The 21,483-nt window shown below is 40.1% G+C and overlaps 1 protein-coding gene across 5 annotated transcripts in view; it reads right to left on the bottom strand.

Moving 5' to 3' along the window:
- LOC101743861 (carbohydrate sulfotransferase 11) overlaps positions 1 to 21,483 on the bottom strand; it is an 85,564-nt gene that overhangs the window by 4,225 nt on the left and 59,856 nt on the right. For all 5 annotated transcript variants that reach the window (XM_062673997.1, XM_021352797.3, XM_012696530.4 and 2 more), the window contains 4 exons: positions 15,085 to 15,272; positions 14,593 to 14,890; positions 8,570 to 8,746; positions 1,209 to 1,366 (listed from right to left, as the gene is read on the bottom strand). In XM_062673997.1, the coding sequence (XP_062529981.1) occupies positions 1,209 to 1,366; positions 8,570 to 8,746; positions 14,593 to 14,890; positions 15,085 to 15,272 (821 nt within the window). The remainder of the gene's footprint in view (positions 1 to 1,208; positions 1,367 to 8,569; positions 8,747 to 14,592; positions 14,891 to 15,084; positions 15,273 to 21,483) is intronic.

The raw sequence follows: 21,483 nt of genomic DNA, 5'->3' as shown, positions 1-21,483 counted from the left end.
CGAGCTCACAGTCCACCGGATGCTAAGTAGTTACCAGACATTACAAAGTAAATGCCGCCACCCACCATGAGACATTAGTTGTAAGGTCTCACTTTTAATAAATCGGCTGCCCGCCCTTCAAACCGAAACGCATTACTTGCTTCACGGCAGAAATAGGCAAGGTGGTGGTACCTACCCGTGTGGACTCACAAGACCTGCTACCACCAGTAATTACGCAAATTATAATTTTGCGGGTTTGGTTTTTATTACACGATGTTATTCCTTCATCGTGGAAGTAAATCGTGAATATTTGTTAAGTACGTATTTCATTTGAAAAATTGGTAACTGCCGGCGGGATTCGAACACCGACACATCGCTACATACGAATGCACCGGACGTCTTATCCTTTAGGCCACGGCGGCTTCAATCAATGTGTCATTTGTGCATTTTATTGTTTCAAACAGAACCCGTGATTGCTTTTCGAAAGGAATAGCACAGTGATTGATACCTCCTTACTATTAAGTAGTTACTATTATCACCAGACAATGAAACAAAATTTTAATAAAAAATTCAATCAGAATTTCAACGATATAAAATTACTGTATCATTAATGTAGTAAAAATCAATTAAGTGTACATTATTGAGGATAATTGAAAAACTCCAGGTCAGTTCTTGATAAAATTAAACTCATTTTAATAACCAAATAAGTGGCATCAGTTTTCGAATAAAAAAAGAATCATCAAAATCGGTTTAAAATCGGTAGAAAAACAGTTCTAAGAAATAAATAATAAAAAAAAACATTCGAATTGAGAACTTCCTCCTTTTGAACTTATATTCATTTAATAAATTAGGGATAAGTTTACACAGTAGCTCTACCTGTTTGGGATTGTATATTTTGTAACTTACTGAATAATAGCTTACAATTATGGCACTGTCAATTAGCTTAGACAGGCAGGTAAGCTCATGATTCCATAGGCTAATTAGTCAAAAATCGACCTTAAGACACGAGGACGAAGTCTCAGGGTGCATTAAAATGATAATTATTGACTATAATAAAATTTTAAATCGGAACACAGGATTGCTTCATGGCAGAAATAGGCAGTTCAGTATTACGAACCCATTGGACTGCGAGTTCGTTTTTACCATTTCGCATCGTCGTGGGCAAACGTATAGCTTTTTTTTATATCACAACTAATAGTTTTTAGTAGAATTTTATAATACAGACTTACTTATATAACTTATAAAGTCCATCAAGTTGAGACCTTTTGAGTCTGGAATAAAGGTGGTTGATGTTATGTAAAGTATTCGTCCCTTTCCCGCTGTTACGCCACTCTGGCTTCACTACGTCTTGGAGACGGGCCAGCTGGATCAAGTACCTTTGATCTTCCTGAAAGAGTTAAATAAAAATTAATATATAACACAATACTGTAAAATCGTACTCGCCATGATGGTAAAACTTGCACGGGTACCACCATTCATCTATTACTAGTTTGAAGAGTAGGACAGACATTTTACATTATTAGGACTTCGACCTCATCTCTTGAAGTTAGTGGCTGAATGTTGTGAATTCCTTGGGCAGTATTCATGTAATGATAAGTAAGCTCTGAGCTCTACTGTAATAAAAAACACAAAAATGTAGTCTATTCTTGAACTATACAAGTGTCACCGACCGAGCACATCCGTTTTTGGTTAGCTTACAACATACAGGGTGTAAATGAGCATGTCCAAATTCGAAAAAGGAATAAAATACAACTCTAGAACAACCAAAAATATTGTTTTATTTTTTATGATTAAATACTTTTTTGGTAAGTATATTTTTAATGAGCCACAGGAAGGCAGTTTGCAATAAAGACTTAATAAATATTTTTGCAAAGAAAAATATTAAATTATTATTAACATGATAGTAATCACCAGTACTTTAACTGGGATTTTTTGTGGGGTGTGGAGAATATCTCTAACCTGTAACACCCTGTATAATAATAATAATAATAATAAATAAAAGGAAAAATCACGTACGGTCACCCCAAATTAGGATACCCTGTATTATAAATATCAGAGACTGACATACATACTTAAATGTATACATATATATTATTATAGATAATAAACACCCAGACAACGAGCAAACAAACCTGTTCATCACACGAATGTATGTCTAACACGGAAATCGAACCCACGACCCTCGGCGCAATAGACGGGAGCGCTAACTACTACACCATCGAGTCAGTCATTTATTTTCGGAATGGGAACAACACATTTAACGGCTCTAACACACCCTGTATATATTTTCTGAATAGGAACACCAATTTGTCTTCGGGACGACCGTAACGCTCCACCGGAATGGTTTTACAATAAAAACAAACGTCCCTGCTTCGGTTCAGTGTTTAACAATATCGCTCTTGTCCACGAATTGCGGTCAAATCGCTGTGGTTGAACGCTTCCGATAATTCCGCTTTTTGATTAGTCGATATGTTGTTGTTGGCAATAAGTGATAGTTATTGCCAACAATAGTAATAGTTGTCGGTGTGTCATCGAAATTTATTGATTTTACTAAACGGGACACAGCGATTGTCTCAAATTGTACCAAAAAAATTATTTATCACTAAAGTCAGAGTTGATTTTAATATTGGTTATTAAATAAAGCTGTAAATAATGGAACGCATTTAAAAATATATTCTTATAGGTTATGTTGAAATAATAATATATCGAGGGGTATGAAAAGCTATTTGGCTTACGACAACATTTCGCGACATTTATCTTTGGAATTAATTAAAACTTTTTGGCGGGAACGCGAGGAGTGATGTTGTGTGATTTATTTTATTTTGTCTATTTATTTATTTATTTTATTTATTTATTCAACTTAATGCACATAAGTACAATGGCGGACTTAATGCCTGAGGCATTCTCTACCAGTCAACCAAGGGTGGTGTAGAGAATCCTGTGGTAGGTGCATAACTTAATGTGAAACAACCAAACTACATTATACAATATACAAACACATACAGGATATATATATATATATATAATCACACAAACAACGTACACAATTTTATATCATGATAATAATATAAAATTTACACATATATCTATATATAATCTCTATCATATACTCACATACATATTCATATACACACTTAAACAAAAATATAACAAAGAAATAGAACCACACATACATACATATATCGTACAAGAAAATAGTATATTGCACAGAACACAAATTGCAGGTCAAATTGTTAAGTTTTTAAGTTTTTAAGTTTCTCCAGAAAAAGTTGGCGTACCTTTATTTTGAAAGTTAGGCGATCAGTGATCATCCTAACATTAAGAGGAAGTGAATTCCAAAGTTGAACAGATTGAACTACGAAAGACGAACGGACCAAACTAGAGTGGTGCGTGGGACAGTGAAGGAGTAAATTATTAGAGGAACGCAAGTCCTTATCGTGCGAAGAATGTAAATATTTAAAGTACTGAGTCAGATAGGAGGGAGGAGTTGGGCATGTTAGTATAGAATGAAGCGCAGTAAGAGCATGTAGATTGCGGCGCTCGCGTATAGGAAGTAAATTTATTTCGGAGCGGTAAGTAGACACGTGGTCATACTTGCGAAGATTAAAAATGAAACGAATGCAGTTGTTGAGAAGGCGGTCGAGTTTGTTCAAAAGGTCTGCATTCAGGTCAAGATAGCATACATCGCCATAGTCCATTATGGGCAGGATTAAAGCTTGAACAAGCATCAACTTTATCTTGAAAGGGAGAAAGTTCTTGAAGCGATAAAGGGCACGCAGAGATCCAGTAACCTTTCGACTAACATTCAACACCTGTACCGCCCAGTCAAGTCTAGAATCCATATACAGTCCAAGGTTTTTGACTGATGGGCTCAGAGGTATAATTGCTCCATTATAAGTTACGGGTGGGAGTGAGCTAAAATCTAATCGTCCCAACAAACGGGGACTACCAATAATAATCGCCTGACATTTGGTTGGATTGACCGTCAAACCAAACCTACCAGACCAATCGCATATAGCCTCTAGATCCCCATTCACTCTGCGAACCGCTTCAGACACACAGTCCACAGTAGCCTGCGAGTACAGCTGTAGGTCGTCAGCGTACAGGTGATACGAACACTGAAGGGACTGAGTTATGAGATTGATAAAGAGAGAGAAAAGCAAAGGGGAAAGAATTCCGCCTTGAGGGACACCAGTATCTAGATCACGCCATGAAGACGAAGACTCATCAATGCGGACCGATTGCTGGCGCCCTCGAAGATATGATGTAAACCATTTCAGCACCTCAGGCGAAATCATAAGATAGGACAGGATAGATAAAAGGATTTCGTGACTGACGGTATTAAAGGCATTAGAGAAGTCGACCAAAGCCAACAATGTGACTTTAGTATCCTCCATTCCAGCCCTAATATCGCCTGTCACTTTGAGGAGAGCGGAGACGGTGCTGTGGCCCGGTCTGAAGCCAGACTGTAGGGAGTTTATTAAACCATTCTTATGAACAAACTGGGACAGTTGGTTATGTACACAGGCCTCCAACACCTTGGACAGAAAAGGGAGAATCGATATGGGACGGAAATGAGTAGGAAGAGTCGGATTAGAGACTTTGGGTAAGGGAATCACAAATGCTTTGCGCCACTGTACGGGAAAAGTACCAGAGGACAAAGATGAATTGATTAAATGTTGTAACGATGGAAGAAGACAATCGAGAATCAGAACTATCATCTGGCGGCTCACTCCGTCGTGACCCACAGCATTGGATCTTATAGAGAGGATTATCTTTTTGATCTCACCCATAGATACCGTGGAAAATTTAAAGGGGTCGATATTTGGAGGGGATAGTCCTTCCAGAAACTCCACAGTACGGCGCGTTGACTGGTAATCCAACGGGATACTTGTAGTAAAGTGCGCATTGATATCATCCAGTCCAATTGCCGACTGAAAGCTGTATTGACGTTGTTTGCCAATACCTAGAGTTCCGAGGAACTTCCAGATATTAGCAACTGAAGAAGACGATATATTATGTAGAAAGTAGCGGCGTTTAGCATTTCGTATCACCTGGTTACACCGGTTTCTCGCAATTTTATAAGAAGCCCAATTGTCATCGCATCGGTCCCTCCGGAATTTACGAAAAGCTCTATCTCTACGCCGCATATACATACGCACACCTCTCGTTATCCATGGAGCTGGAGGACGCTTCATCTTCACCTTCCTAACAGGCGCATGGATATCATACAAGTTAAGGATAGTTTCATTAAAAATACGCACTTTATCATCTATAGAAGGTGTAGCCATGAAATCATCCCATTTTAATTCTGACGCATCCTTTTGCAACTGATCTAAATTTAAGCGTTTGAAACTACGTATGCTCATAAGCCTAGGTTGGGACTTCGGAGGACTTAAGGAGTAAGAGAGGAAAATGAGGTCATGATGAGAGAAGCCAGGTGCGGGATATTGACCATGAGATGATACAAGGGTGGGAGAGGAAGTAAGAATTAGATCAAGCCAGGTATCTTTCCCATCACTGTTCGAATGAGTGGCTTGTAGAGGCAGGACTTGAAGATTAGCAGATTCGACGATAGCCAAGAGTTTACAGGATCGAGGTGAATGAACTGCAAGGTCGGTGTTGAAATCTCCCATAATTTATTTATTTATTTATTTATTTATTTTATACTCAACCGTGACGTGATGTGAATATTTTGAGCCTAAGGATTCCAGAATTGGTTCGAGACTGGAGAAGTAATCTACAGTGGGAGGACAATAAACAACACCCAGCACTAATTTAACTCCCTTAACGGAAACTTCCAAAAAAAGAAACTCAGCAGAGGTTGAACAGTTTGGTGGAGAACATTCGAGGATTTTATAAGAAAAAACACTGCGAAGGTAGATAGCAACGCCGCCGCCTCTCCTATCAACACGATCATTCCGAATCAAATCGAAACCAGGAAGAGGATAACTAGTGGAAAGAAGATGAGGCTTTAGCCAGCTCTCGGATATCAGCACAGCATGAACGTCAGTATTATCAAAACTTTCCAGAATTTCACTATAATGACTGGGCACACTTTGCGCATTAATGTGACATAAATTTAGTAGGCCCGAATTTTTGCTAAAACATCGTCGTACACAGTCACCAAGAGTACCAGTTACTGAACAAAAACTATCCTCATTTAACGAAGAAACAGGAGAAAGAGATTCATTGGCAGAAAGATAAAGGTCGTCACATGAATTACTCATAAATTAATCAATGCAATACAAATACAATGCACAATTTAAATATATATACTATTATCCTATATAGAAAACAAATTTTATAAAAGTTATTGATAACTTAAAGTAAATGCAATGAGTTCAAAAACAAAAAAACAAAAAGCTGATTTCTCTGCACCACCCGCCAGCCAACACACACCGTATACATAATAAAAATAACAATACAGATTATTTTCAGCACACAAAATCAAAACAAAAAATTATAACAAATTATAACAACAATGATATGTACAAAATAAAGCAAGAAAATATTAGACTAAAAAAAAAAAAAAACAAAAGAAAACTTAGAAGTTTGAGTAAAATGGAATGCAAATTAAGTTACATTAATATTTACTCTGTGATTCACTAAGCCGCATCAATGTCAATTTGACAGACTAGGTGTCAGACGCCAATCTGACGTCAGTGCTTAGCTATGCATTATTACAAAAATGATGTTGTTATTAAAAATAGTAGTTTATATGTAATATTAATAACAATAACAATAATGATGATTATAAATTAAAACACTAAGTACACAACCAATGCACCGTAAATCAGTGATTACATTAATTATTACTTTGCATATGATTGAAAACCAAAAACAACCTGTATGGTGGGTAAGGCAAAAATTGAAGGAAGAAGCAATAAAAATAATAATTACAAATTAAAATAAATGCAATTTAAATTTCGATCGTTACGAAATAATGGCATTACAATAACTGACCAACACATTAAGAAAATAACAATGTATGTAGGTACAGTGGGATAGACACTTTCACACATACTATAACAAATACACTAATGCTTTCGAAGCCTTGTGGTTGTGCTCTTTGTTTTCACTGTATCACTCACAATGTTTTTAGCTGCCGAAGGTTCTTTTATAATTTTGGGGTATCTGGAAATTAGGTGATTCAAGTCGTCCATCGTAGTAAGTTTCTGCCTACTTCCATCGGGTAACTTGATTATGATTTTAGCATCTTGAGTCCAGCAAGCATGCATTCCAAAATGCTGCCGACCTTTGCTAAAAACGACCTGCCTGGTTTTGGTCAAAAACTCCTTGACTGAGATGGGTGAACCTTTTAATTTAGATTTAGCCCTCCACACATCTATCTTGGTATCTAAACTGGAAAACCTTACCAGGATTGGACGATGATGATCTTTATTTTGTGAGCCGATCCTATGACATACATTTATATCTGAAGCAGAAATACCTTTCAGTTCCAACTGCTTATGTGTAATATCTAGAACAATTTTATTACAGTCTTCTCTTTCGACTTCTGGAATGCCCATAAAGATGATAGCTTTTCTTCTGTGTCTGGTCTCAATAATATCTACCATTTGGGAACATTCATTGATTTGTTGCCGGAGTAGATGAAGCATTGAGAAAACTAGCTCTCTGAATGCCCTAAATTCTTCAGAAATTTTTGAAATAGTTTCCTTTGCAGGGGCAGTATTGTTGAGTTGTGCTTCAAGGTCAGCCATTCTTCTTGAGAAACATTCTTCGAGAGTAGCTTGTGCTGCTTCTATTGTAGCCAGCTGTGACATGTTGCTTAATCCTTCAATTCCAACCCCAGAACTTATGAGTGTGCAGAAACTGGCAGGTAGCTAATTATTAAAACTTAGCTTCCATAAAAACTGTCACAAACATTTGTGTGGTCTTCTTATGTTTAGTTTTAAAGAATTGTTAACAAAAAATGTCAAAAATATTATTAAAATGAATAAAAATCACTTTTCGACTTGAGAACGCTTGTATAATTTAGTGTGTAATATTTAGTGATTCTTCAGGTTTAAATATGTAATAACGGTGGTTTATTAACCGTTTAGTATCTGTGAAAGTGCACAAATGTGGGAAAATCAAACAAAGCCGCTGGACGCAAATTCTCGGGATCCTCCAAAAAGTCCACTGAAAAAATCTTAGTAAATGACCACCATTTTACTGAGATTATAATAATTCATCCCATATCATCTCATCTCATTTCATTTTATTTCACTTAATTTCATGCCATGTTTCATATTAATCAAATTCATTTCATTTCTCTTTATATTATCAGTTTTCATAAAAATAAGAATATAAATTAAATATCTTAGATATAAGGTCATAAAATCCCTTAAAATTGTTTTTGGTATTAAAGGTGCGTTTTATTTGTTATTAGCATCAATAGTTCGATGTTTTTAATTGAAATTCTATTAAGTTTATTCCATTCAAATAGCGCTAAAGTATTTTTTGTTATTATATAATTTTCCAAATTTTAAACTTTAAATGACTCTCCTGCAAAGTTGCAAAAATATCGCTTAAACCAATCACCCCTCGATATATTTTATATTCGGTTTTCAACTGAACAACTCACGTCTAAGGTCTCGAACTTCAATATTACATCGAAGGCGAATCTGCAGGGTGTGCAGAAATCTGTGTACGGCGTCCAGTGCATGTCAAGGGATCGCCTAGCTCTTGTCTCGTCTAGTACATACGATACGAACTCTTCGAACACCGGATATCGTTCCGTTGGTACGGGCTTGTTCTGTGACTGTAATAATTAAATTGTAAAAGAAAAATAAATAAATGACGAATTACAAAATTTCATAAATTACATTTTCAATTTAAGATTCTATTTTTCATCCTAACATAACAAGCTTCTTGTACAAAATGCGTATGTTATTTGGAGGTTTCTAAATTCATTACATTTTTTTTTTTTTTTTTTTTTTTTTTTTTTTTTTTTTTTTTATGATTGAAAGTTTACTGGTGGCCCGAAGGCCTTTCCAGTTTCACCAGGACAGGTGGGCGAGCAAAGGCTCAGCCAAGAGGGGTGGGATTTGCTAACAACTGCCCGAGCGCCTCCGAAGGAGACCTAACAACTCAAGAGCAATTGTTTCGCGAATGAATCTACTACCGGATCGGAATCGCGACCCGCTGAGAAGATCCGGCGAGAAACTCAGCGGGCTGATGCATGGGTTAGGTTGCACGTCGACCTCTTTGTCGAGTTCGACGAGTACGGTTACCGGGGTCCCTAAGCCTGCCCCTAGTATTAGAGCTGAAGGCATCTAATGCAAAGGTTATTGGATCTGATGGATCCGTAAGGACGTGTCTAGGGCGTCGACGGTGACTGGCTCCTGCATGATCAGGATTCGGGGAGTAATCAGCGGCGGCAACGATAAGGCGATTATCATGACGCATAGCCTTATCGAAGTATCGTTCCGACGCTGACTTCATGTATTTCCGAATTGATTCGAGGCCCAGGTCGTCGTGTAGGTCAACGTTCCTCACGAACCACGGAGCCCCGACAGCTAACCTGCAAAAGCGGGATTGTAGGGATTGGAGGGTGTCTATGTGTGTGCGGGCCGCGTGAGCGAACACCACACTCGCGTAAGTCATGACGGGCCTTATGCAAGTTTTGTAAAGTGTCACCTTGTTCCGAAGGGACATTTTACTCCGCTTACAGATCATGGGGTAGAGTCTACCGAGAATAAACGCGGCACGGTCACGGACTGATTTTATATGCGGGCGGAATGTCATCGATGCATCCAGGGTAACGCCCAGGTACTTGACCTTCCTGGCCCAGGGTATGGGTTGTCTAAAGAGAGTAATCGGGGGTGTGAGATTCCTCCTCCTAATCCGGGAGGAAATCCGTGTGGAGCTTCCCCTCTGAAATAGCACCGCAGTACTTTTCGCTGGGTTGATGCCATGCTGGGTCTATGCGCCATTTTCGGAACCACTGTCCTAGTGCTAGGGCTGCGCTCTGAAGCTTCTTCGCGATTAGGGACTTATTTCTACTAGAATAGTAAACAGTCGTGTCGTCGGCGAATAAAGCTAAATGGGTCGGCGGCGACCGGGGAATATCGTTGACGAATAAGCTAAATAGGAGGGGTGAGAGGACAGAGCCTTGCGGGACTCCAGCTGTGAGAGGTCGTGGGGAGGAGCGGGTTCCCTCGACTCGATATCGAAAAGAGCGGTTCGACAAGAAGTCCCGTATGATGAGCACGAGACTATCCGGCACGCCCATGTTGAATAGTTTGAAAATCAAACCATTGTGCCAGACTTTGTCGAACGCTTTTGCGACGTCGAAGAAGAGAGCTCCCGTGTATAACGGTTTTGGTCGATTAAGCCCCACAAGAATGTGCTCCGTGAGGCGGTGCACCTGTTGAACGCATGAGTGATTTGTACGGAATCCGAATTGTTCATCGATAAGAATGCCCTTGGATGAGACGAAGTCTCTGAGGCGTTTGTAGAGCAGACGCTCATACAGTTTGCCTAGAGACATGAGGAGGCTAATCGGGCGGTAGCTCGTCGGATGATTTTTTGGTTTACCGGGTTTATGTATGCCGATAACGTCCGCTTCTTTCCACACCGCGGGAAAGATACAGTTCGCCATAGCGGCATTGAAAATAGATGCCAACATCACGATGAGTTGGACGGGTAGAAGTTTAATAACGCGGTTGGATATACCGTCGGAACCGGGAGCCTTGCGAGGACGTAGGTCTTTGATCAAGTCTTTAACTTCCATCGGGGTGACGGGTGGTAACGCATCAGAGGGTGGCAAGGAGGCTCTGCGTTCTACCTCACTGTCTACTAATTCTACATGAACAAGGTCCACGGATTGAGTGCTGGGCGTGCACTGGGTTTGCAATGTATCGGCCAGCAGCTCTGCTTTTTCGTCATCATCGAACGCCGCGAGTCGGCCTGAGGGGCCTACGAGGGGGGGCATAGTTACTACCGTATCCGATTTGAGAGTACGAGCTAAGCGGTAGTAAGACCTTTGGGAGGGCGCGAGTCCTTCTAAGAAATCAGACCATCTGGCATCTCGGACTTCGGCGATGCGAGACTTTACGTCGCGTTGTAGGGCACGCATTCGAATACGATTTTCCGCGGTAGGATACCTGTCGTAGGCGCGTATCGAGGCGTTCTTAGCTCTAAGGAGTTCCCTAATATCGTCGGACAATTTGAAGCGGTGAAGGAAGTCCTCCGCTACAACTTGTTTCGATGACCTATCTAATGTCGAGGTGATGTGTGACGTTAAGATGTCTATGGCTTCAGCGGTATCCTGAGGAGACGGGATAGAGTCCGGGTTAAACGGGAGCGATGGTGGATCAGATTCAGTCAGGCTGATGCCCAGCGTGTGCCAATCCACCACAGTCCTCGTGACGGGAACGGAATCGGGAGCGCGACCGAGCTTCATAACGACGGGACGGTGGTCTGAATCTAACTCTGAAACTACTTCGATCGAGTGTAAGCGCAGAGTTACGTTTTTTAATAACGCTATGTCGAGTATATCCGGGCGATGCGCGATATTTAGCGGGTAGTGAGTCGGGGTTAGCGGAGCGACGATATCGAAGGCGAGATCATCGACTAACGCGTCAAGCCGCCTGCCATTCGGGGTTGTGGTGTGTGAGTTCCACCTGATGTGTTTACAATTTAGGTCGCCCGCCAGAATGACAGAGCTCCCCATACCGAGCAGCGCCTCGATATCACTGCTTAGAACGATCTTATCCGGTGGAAGATAAACGGACGCGATAACGATCGGCGCGTGTCCCGTCAGTGAGATTCGGCACACTGATGCTTCGATATTAGCGAGCGCGGGAGGATCGAGCGGGACGCAATGCAGGGCTCTTCTATAGTAAATGACGGTACCACCACCACGGGCAGAGAGCCTGTCGTTCCTGACCATGTTATAGTTCGCGATTTTAGGGTCACGGCGCGCGGGCTTAAGTAGGGTCTCCTGCACTAAGAAGATATCAATTTGGTGGTCACGCAAAAAGTCAGAAACCTGATCACGTTGATTTGCGAGACCGTAAGCGTTAAAAAATCCTATCGTTACGGATAGGGGCTTTATTCTACTTATATACGCCATTGATTACCGGCGGAGTGAGGGGAGGACGTACGTATTTAATGACGCGTATACGTCGGCGTATTCCTGCACAACGGCGATAAAGTGTTGTGCAGTGGAGGCAGCGCGAATGGCGTCGCCCAAAGCGTTAACGCGCTCAAAGTTGATCGACTGAAAGAAGTCGATCGCTAAAGCGAGATTGTCGGACGCGGTCAGAGGGCAAGTCGCGGGAGAGGGACGAGTCGCGGGGGCGGGACGAATCGCGGAGGAGGGAGTTGTAGCCGTGTTCGTGTACGGCAGCGGTTTTGCCCAGGCCGAGACACTGGGCACCGCCGCCGGAACGAACGCTGGCTTAGCCTGCGACGCAGAGGGTGCCGAGGCTTTGATGTCTGGGCCGGAAGCTCGGAGGCGGTTTTGGCGGGCGACGCGGCGATTTATTTTAGGGGCTCGGGGGCAACCACGGTAATTCGCAGGGTGACCCTGTGTTCGACACAGGACGCAGCTAGGCGGTTCCGTCGCGGTTTTTTGGTCGCGAGCGCAGAGGGCCGTGGCGTGATCGCCCAAACACTTAACACATCGGGGGCGCGCGTGACAGTTACGGGAAGAGTGCCCGTACAATTGACAGTTATGGCACTGGCTAGGAGTGCCTTTTTTATGGGGGGCTTCGACAGCGATACCAGAGAGCCTACAGACGGTCTGTGTGTTAAAGATTTTCTTACCCTCGGGGGTAGGCTGGAGAGCGACTAGAACCATATTATATGGCTCCCTACCGCGACCGGTGTGCATACGGTGCACAGAATTCACTGGTAGGCCTTGTTCTAACAGGTCGGCTTTTACGAGCTCTACATCTAACTCTTTAGGGATTCCGCGTATTACAACGCGGAGTTCGCGCTCCTCCTGGAGCGTATACGTATGGAAACTTATACGCTCCTTACGGAGGTAAGAAGAGAGGGCCCTATGGTCGTCGGGTGTTTGAACCTTAATTTGAATGCCGTTCGCGAGGTTACGGGCATTCGTGAAATTTATATTTTTGGCCTTAAGGGCCAGGCAAACTCGATCCCAAGCTGCCTTCTCCTGAAGGATAACCGGGGGAGGGGTCTGGGTTTTATTTTGTGCCACCGGACGCGGCGACGGAGTGGCACGGGCTGGGGGCGCAACGGGAGTCTGAGGGCGGGGGCGCGACGCGTTCACGGCTTTGCTAATTTTAGCGGCCGCGGGAGCTCGAGACTCCGCGGCACGCTTCTTACCCTTCTGTACCAGGGTGAATCCATCCGTCGATGAGGCGGGGGCGAGGTCGACCTCCATGTCCGAGTCAGAGTCGGAGCACGAGGAGGCGGGTGCAGGCGACCTACGAGCAAGTGTAGGTGTTTTAGAGGGCGCGACGGAGGCCGCGGATGATCGCTCAGCTGAAACGATGGTCACGGCGGACGACGCAGCAGCTTTTCTCGCCAGTATAGGCGACACGGGAGCGGCAGGCACGACAGAGGCTGCGGTGCTCAATGCAGAAGCTCTGCACGCAGGTACAGGCGACGCAGGAGCAGCGAGCGCGGCGGAGTCCTCGAGAGGGCTCGCAGTGTGATTGGCCTTGAAGGCCAAAAACTCCGAGGCGAGCTGTGGGTGGCGAAGTCGGAGGAATTCCGCGAATACAGCGTCCATGATCGCTGAGTACCCAGGTGGGGCGGCCCCGGGTCTTGAAAACACTCGCCTTGCGGCGAGGCCCCAACTTCTCGGACCTGAGCGGTTCTATTGAACACAGGTGGCAATGCGGCGCGATTACTACAGGACAAAGAAAAAGCACAACAAAACAGAAATTACGAAAAGAAACAAAACAAATAAATACTTGCAGGAAACCACTTTGTCGGCAGATGTACCACGAACACAGAAACAACAAAAGGAAACAAAACAAATAAAAACTTCCAGAAAGAGCACTTAGTCGGCAGATGTACCACAAACACAGGCCGCGCGAACAATGGCCGGGCTAACAAAAGCCGGGCGAACAAAGACCGGGCGATCGAGTGGACGATGAGCACGTCCGCACGTGACGGGTGCCTCTATCGGAATAAAATTCATTACAGCAAAACATCTTACAGCAAAATTAAATGATACCCAAAATAAAATTAGTTATAAGTAATACTATTAAATGAACACTTATTAAGAAGTTTAACCCGGCGACGCTGAAATGGTCTCTCTAGACCATCAGCTTAGGTAGGAAAAAAATGGTTTTCCCAGCGTTAAAAAAAAGGTAGGAAAAAAATTAAGATTATATCACTTATTAAAAAGCATTAAGAAGAACACATTGAAGTGGCAGTGGGCAGGACACATTGCTCGTAGAACGGATGGCCGTTGGGGCCAGAAAGTTCTTGAGTGTTGACCGCGTACCGGAAGACGTAGCGTGGGTAGGCCTTCCACAAGATGGACCGACGATCTATCGCGGTTCGCGGGGATCCGCTGGTTGCAGCCAGCGCAGGATCGGTCGTTGTGGCGAGGCTTGGGGGAGGCCTATGTCCAACAGTGGACGTCTGTGGGCTGATAAGAAGAAGAAGAACACTTACTTTTCTATACTTCTTGATAATCATGCGACCCATTTTATCGTGAAACGATTTAGGCCAAGCGTGTACAATTTTGTCATTGTACGCCGAAGCTAACCTTTCTAATGGGTGTCTAACTATTAGGAATGTTATCGAATCAGGTTGTGCTTTCTTTATCATTTCTATTGTAGGCCTTGCGTATTTCCTTCTCGCTAATACCAGGGGGACTTCTTTGGTTTTGTCAAGGAAGGCAGCGGAATAATTTGCCATCAAATTGAAGTTGTACATCCACGAAGTTGAAGCTGCTTTAAATATATTACACCTGAAAGGATTGTTTTTATTTGATATTATTGTAATAATATAGTGAATAAAGTAATGAATTGAAAATACTGTTTTTAAATTTAGTTATTGGCTTGTTACTGTTGTATTAACCAAAACATTTCATTTTGTTTTACTTTGAAATTTTGATGAACAACTTAATGATATTTTTTGGTGCAACATATTTGCACGTCTTACCATATAACGTGGTATTGTCTGTTTATCAGATACTCCCAAGCATTAGCTTTTTGTCCACGGCTATCGAGACCGAATCTTGAGCACCCGCTTCTAAGGAACTCACGTCTCGCTTCCATCCTTTCGTGAACCTCCATGAACTTTTCTCTGGTTAGGAGACCATCGTCATGAGTGCCGTTGTCAAATATTAACTGTAACAAAACAATGTGGAATTTAATATAGGCAGCTATAATTTTCAAGAGCTCTTTATGGACTGGTCCTTTAGTGATGTGATTATAGTTTTTAGGATTTTAGGATAGACGATCATTAAATACGTTGCTACAGTTTGGAAATCATTATGTAATTAGTATTTGGAATATATCGAAAACTGACTTGATTGAATTTGGATTTTACTGGGACAGATTTGGTAGATTATACATAGGTAGTTTTATAACCAAAAATAGTAGCCAAAAAGTGTAAGAATGATCAGCAACCCAAAAAATGCCATTAAAGTTATGAAATGATACATACAATGTATTTAGTGACACTAACGTAAGATAGACTTATAGTGATATTAACACTAATTGCTATGGTATACTATATGAAGATATTTATAGCACGGATTCTCTTTTCTTGAATTTTGAAAACTCTTAAGTGCCTAAGCTATTAACAAGATCTTTCCTTGATGTAGTTTATATCTGTGCTGGTGTTTTTTGAAATGATATTTACAGTATTGTTAAATTGATAGATTTTGTGTGATTCAAAAGATTTACCTCCGTAAAGAATTTTGTTATAAGATATAAAGTATCTAATTCCGAATCTAATTCCAGTTAGCTATTATGAGAGAAAAAAAATCTAATTTATGATTTTCATAACAAAGCGTGTACCTACTGTATTATAAAATAATATTATTATCTTTTCTAAACATATATTATATATGGATGAGCTTATAGGTGGGCAGCTTGTAATTGCAAAGATTAAACAAATATTTTTGTATAGGTACATACGGAAAAAACCATAACATTTTACTACATACTATTTCGTTTTAATTAGTTTAATTATGTAGTGTTGCGTGAATAATGTAATAATATTAAAACTGTTAATTAATTAACATGATATCATTGCTGTCATGAAATGTTTGATATGGGTACTGTAAGTGAGTCGACTATTATCAAAGCCGGCAATGTGACTTTTGGACAATTATTGGTAAATCAGAAAAACGAATTATTGACTTTGTATTCCATTGGCAGTCACAAAACTCTTCTGAACGACATCTTAGATAAATAACAGGTTAAGTATTAACCTTTATTTAATGCAGGTTGTGAACCGTATTCTTTGAAGGAGACGATTATATTCAAATCAATCTGTATTGACATATCAATAACATTTTTTTGTCCAAATGCACAGATTGCCACCTTTGATAATAGACGACTCAAGTATAGAGTTTCATTAGCTATCACAACCTAAATCGTTGTTGTTTTGGCGGCCTGTTTTTGTTTAATGTACCTAGTACGCAATTATTATCTGAGCACATTGTATTTGAAAAATAATTATTTAAATACAGAGTTCATTGGTGTTAATCTATGTAGCCATCCGTGATGTGCTTACTTTTTGTATTTTTGTACTTTAAAAATATTTGCAAAGCTAATACGAATTGCAATGATATCTCGGCTCTTTAGTGAATTTTCTGCAAAATTGTATGCGTAAGCAATCCCTGCGTAGGTATGTAACGTAGGTCGGTTCTGATTAAGTCACTTTCACTTGCATTTTCCCGGCGAGATGCACTCTCCCTTATGTTCGCGATAGGCCCTAGATGATAAATGTCATCATAATATGTACTAGTAACAATATTAGTTACGTACAAAATCATACGCGAGAAAAAATAAATAAAAAAAAACAAAACCAATATTGTATTCATTCAATCTGTTTACGCATTCGTACGTACGTCACCTTAAATTTTTAAGCAGATACAGCGTCTCGCAAATTGAGATTAAATTTTTGGTAACCCTACACATGGTATCTTTTGATCTTTAATCAAATTTAAAAATAGTCTAGTCATTGATTAGAACCTCAAAAATGACGCAACTCTTTTGTATTGTACACTATGTATTATAATTGAAAATAGTGTTTCGCCTGAGGTAGTTTTAAATTGCAGGCGATTTTTATTTATTATAAGCCTCAAAGTACACGAGCTCGCTTTTGTTTTCGGAAGAGTTAAATCTGCTATGAATACGTACGAAAATCTTCACGTCTAAAAAAGAAACAAATCTTGAAGTGACAATTAGGAACGTACATAACGAAAAAAAAACGGTCTCATGGATCCCGTTGTCCATTGATACTTTTTTAAATACGTGGTGATTTTTTTTTATTTGTATATTTATTTACATTTATTCAACTGTCGATTTATTTTATTTGACAAAAAATAAAAGTATCTGTATATTAATACGTGACGCAAAAACGTTGTATTGTAATGTTTTTACGAAAATTACGCAGACAGAGGAATTTGAAATTTCCCACACTTATAAAGAATATAGAGGAGTGCAGAATGTTAATATTTGATTAAAATTATGCATAAAATACATTAAATGAAATAAAAAAAAACATTACACACACTATCGTTAATTTGATACACACGCATGCATACTATTTGTTTATTGTCAAACTTTTCTTACTGCATATAGTCTGTTTTCAAATTGAGAATAGATTAAATATTGTTTGTCTTTATTAATATTTGTCTAAAGTGTAGTCTTGGCGAAATCTCTGATTATCGAAGTCTTTGACAATAGAATCATAATAGTGTACAAACTTATAATTTCAATTGATTATAGTCGACTATAGAATCGATTATAGTCGAGAATTTCGACCACTAGTCTCAATTAAAAGGGATGAAAGAAAAATGTATTTTTTGAAAAAGAAAATTGTGTAAAAAATATTAATTTACATAAACAAATCGTGAATAATTGTAGTTTTCGTTTTTTGATCTCGTCAAACTGCAGCCGAACGAGAAAGGAGGTAGCAGACGCTCCTCTGGTGTAACGGAATCTTTCAACGTAATCTTCACCAACGTTCAAGACATCCGATTAACTTTAAAATTCGCTCACGTATATCCTTAGGGGCCATCCATAAAGTACGTCACACGAATTTTAGGACTTTTGAACCCCTCCCCCCTCCTTGTCACAGGTTGTCACATTTTTATAACCCCCCCTCCTGATGTGACGTCACACATTTTTTAAATTTATGTATGTATTTAAAAATAATCGAGAGAAAACAGCTATTTTCATTTTTTACTTATTTTTATTAAATAATAATCTAATAAAATCAACATAAAGTCCAACATTTCATAAAACCGAAAAAACAAACGACTAGTTAGAAAATAATAAACGATTAATTATATTAATTAAAGATAAAAAACTTAATTATCGAGTGTCCATGGACTTTGGATCCACTCTTTTATATCAGCTATTACTGGTAAATCAGGCACTTCATTTTCGTTCTGAATTTGAACGTCAGGAACATCCTAATTTGAGTGTCTCACTTGCATTACAACGCCGCTCTAGAAGTTAAATGACGTTGCATGAGAGATTATCGCATAGCGAGAATGCTAAATTATTAATAAATATAGATCAAGTTTGTAAATTTTTAAAATTTTTAAATCACATACAAACTTTGCGTTTTAGTATTTTAAATTTTAACATGTGACGTCACAAAAGTATTGACCCCCCATGCCCCTTGTCACACGATGTCACACTTCGGTGATACCCCCCCTCCCCATTAACGTGTGACGTACTTTATGGATGGCCCCTTATTAGGATCACCGAATAAAACAAATACTATAATTTTTAATACAGCTTCTATCTCAAGCGTAATTTTTTTCAATTTTAAACTCTATGCACTTTTATTTATTTATTGTTTACATGGGTGGACGAGCTCACGGCCCGCCTGGTGTTAAGTGGTTACCTGAGCCCATAGACACCTACGATGTAAATGCCGCCACTTACCTCGGGACCTTATTTTGAATTGCGTGTGAAGATATAAGTAAAATATAATTTTACGGATCATCATTCATTATCATTCTCCTGCCCTTCTTCCAGTCACCTGGGGTTGACGCAACATGTTTTCTCCTTCCAAACTCCTCTATCACATACCATTTCTTCACTCACTCCCCTCTTACACATATCGACTTTAACGTAATCCATCCATTTTTTCTTAGGTTTGCCTCTTCCTCTAAATACAATTTTATCAATGTGATCTTTTTTATCATCGTCTTTGGTTTTTAGTAACATAATATGTTAATTTTTTATTATTAAAGCTATTCTTATAACTAAACTAGCCAGTTAATTATTCACGCTCGTGACATGCCTCTTATGGGAGGGGCGGAGCCGCGTCATCGCCGCACAAATCGGTACTTTCCTGGGTTACGAGCATCATGTCAGCTATACTTAGTAGTGACAATTAATGTGATACTCGACTTCTACAAGAGCGCTTTTTGCTTTCCGAATAAATCTGTCACCGCGGGCCTAGGATAGGGATCCCGCACAAAACCTGCCCCCTCGTGGTCTCTTCTGAATGTCGATTTGGGGACCGGTGAGGAAGACCCATGAAGATGACATGTAAGGAAGATAGAGTAAACATGATTAGGTCTAACCTACGCTGGTTCTAACAAACGATGATGAAGACCGTCTGTTGCGTCCCCTGTGGTCAGGATGGCGGGCAGACCTTTGCTCAACGCGTCACTTTGGCCCCAATCTGCCTCCGGCGAGTTATGGTTTATTGCCGGCTAAGATAGATGGTTTTAGTCGATCCTGACAAAAAGCTCACGGTCACTGAAGGTCAGTAAAGTCGTGATCTTGAAACCGAAGAACACTTATCCTATCTTACGAGGGGCAAAAACAACCAAGAAAGTTGTGCGGACATTTGTGTTTTGCCTTTTACATAATTTTATATTTTTTAATTAGCAAAAATCCAAAAGTCATTATCAAAGTTAACGAAGAGTGTTATTATACTAATTATACTAATGTCGTCGTCGTGGCCTAAAGGATAAAACGTCCGGTGCATTCGTATCTAGCAATGCACCAATGTTCGCATCTGCTGGAAAGTATTAATTTTTCTAATGAAATACGTACTTAACAAAATGTTCACGGTACTTTCTTTCACGGTTCTTCTTTTGCGGTTTTTTCTTAAAAACTGAGGTCTTAAAACTCATGTCTCGAAGTGGATGGCGGCATTTACGTCGTAGATGTCTATAGCCTCCCGTAACCACTCAACACCAGGTGGGCCGTGAGCTCGTCCATCCACTTAAGAAAAAAAAGGCTAATTCGCTTCTTAGCAGATTAATCACGTACTATCAGCATAATTGGTGAGGATATAACAATTACCTACCCATAGTTGCATTTTAATTATTACGGAGTGTATCTTAGATTACAATGGTGCAGATCTCAATAGCCAGAATACCATGTTATATAGATAAAAAAATATATCATTAACTGCTAGCTGACTTCGGAAAAGTTAATGTTTTTATTATTAAAGGTTAATTACAATTTTTTACTACAATATCAGCAAATATTGTTTTATATTTGTATACGTATTCATTAATAGTGGTCTGTAATGTTAATTATCTCGTTTCCTTCGCCCACGCAAGTCGATGCACTGCCGAAGTGAAAGTAAACACACACATACATACATGAATACGTTCGCTTTTTTTCGGTTTTTATATTTAATTTATGCAGCAGCGAAAGTGTATTTGTTTAATATTTTTCCAAGCAAAACACTTTTAGTTTTGTTGTTTATAGGTAAGTATTGTAATTACATTAAACATTACATTACTGGTGGTAGGACCTCTTGTGAGTCCGCACGGGTAGGTACCACCGCCCCGCCTATTTCTGCCGTGAAGCAGTAATGCGTTTCGGCTTGAAGGGCGGGGCAGCCGTTGTAACTACACTGAGACCTTAGAACTTATATCTCAAGGTGTGTGGCGCATTTACGTTGTAGATGTATATTGGTTCCAGTAACCACTTAACACCAGGTGGGCTGTGAGCTCGTCCACACATCTAGGCAATAAAAAAAAAAAACATAACATTGGTTTGAATGTAGATTTGTGTACATTTATTATAAAGTACGTAAAATGCTATTTGTGGTTCACTGCAATTGTCTATAACAAGCTTAATTTTCTAAACGACAGTCAACGGCTCTGCTAAATTATTAACACTTAAGCAAGATCGTTACGATAAGTGTCCCCCTTACATAACTCCACCAGTTAATCGGCTCGTATTTGAAGAACAATCAGACTCATTGGATCGTGTATATACCATAATTTTCCCACCACGCGCGGCCACATACCTATCTGGATTTTTGGCTCCGGTATATCGTTAATGACTCAACTGCGTTACACCTCAATATAATGATCGGTAGCGCGGTTGACCAAAT

This window comes from Bombyx mori, chromosome 19, assembly GCF_030269925.1.
Source record: "Bombyx mori chromosome 19, ASM3026992v2".
NCBI lineage: Eukaryota > Metazoa > Arthropoda > Insecta > Lepidoptera > Bombycidae > Bombyx > Bombyx mori.
The sequence above is the reverse complement of the archived record's forward strand: the minus strand, read 5'-3'. Positions and strand labels throughout refer to the sequence as shown.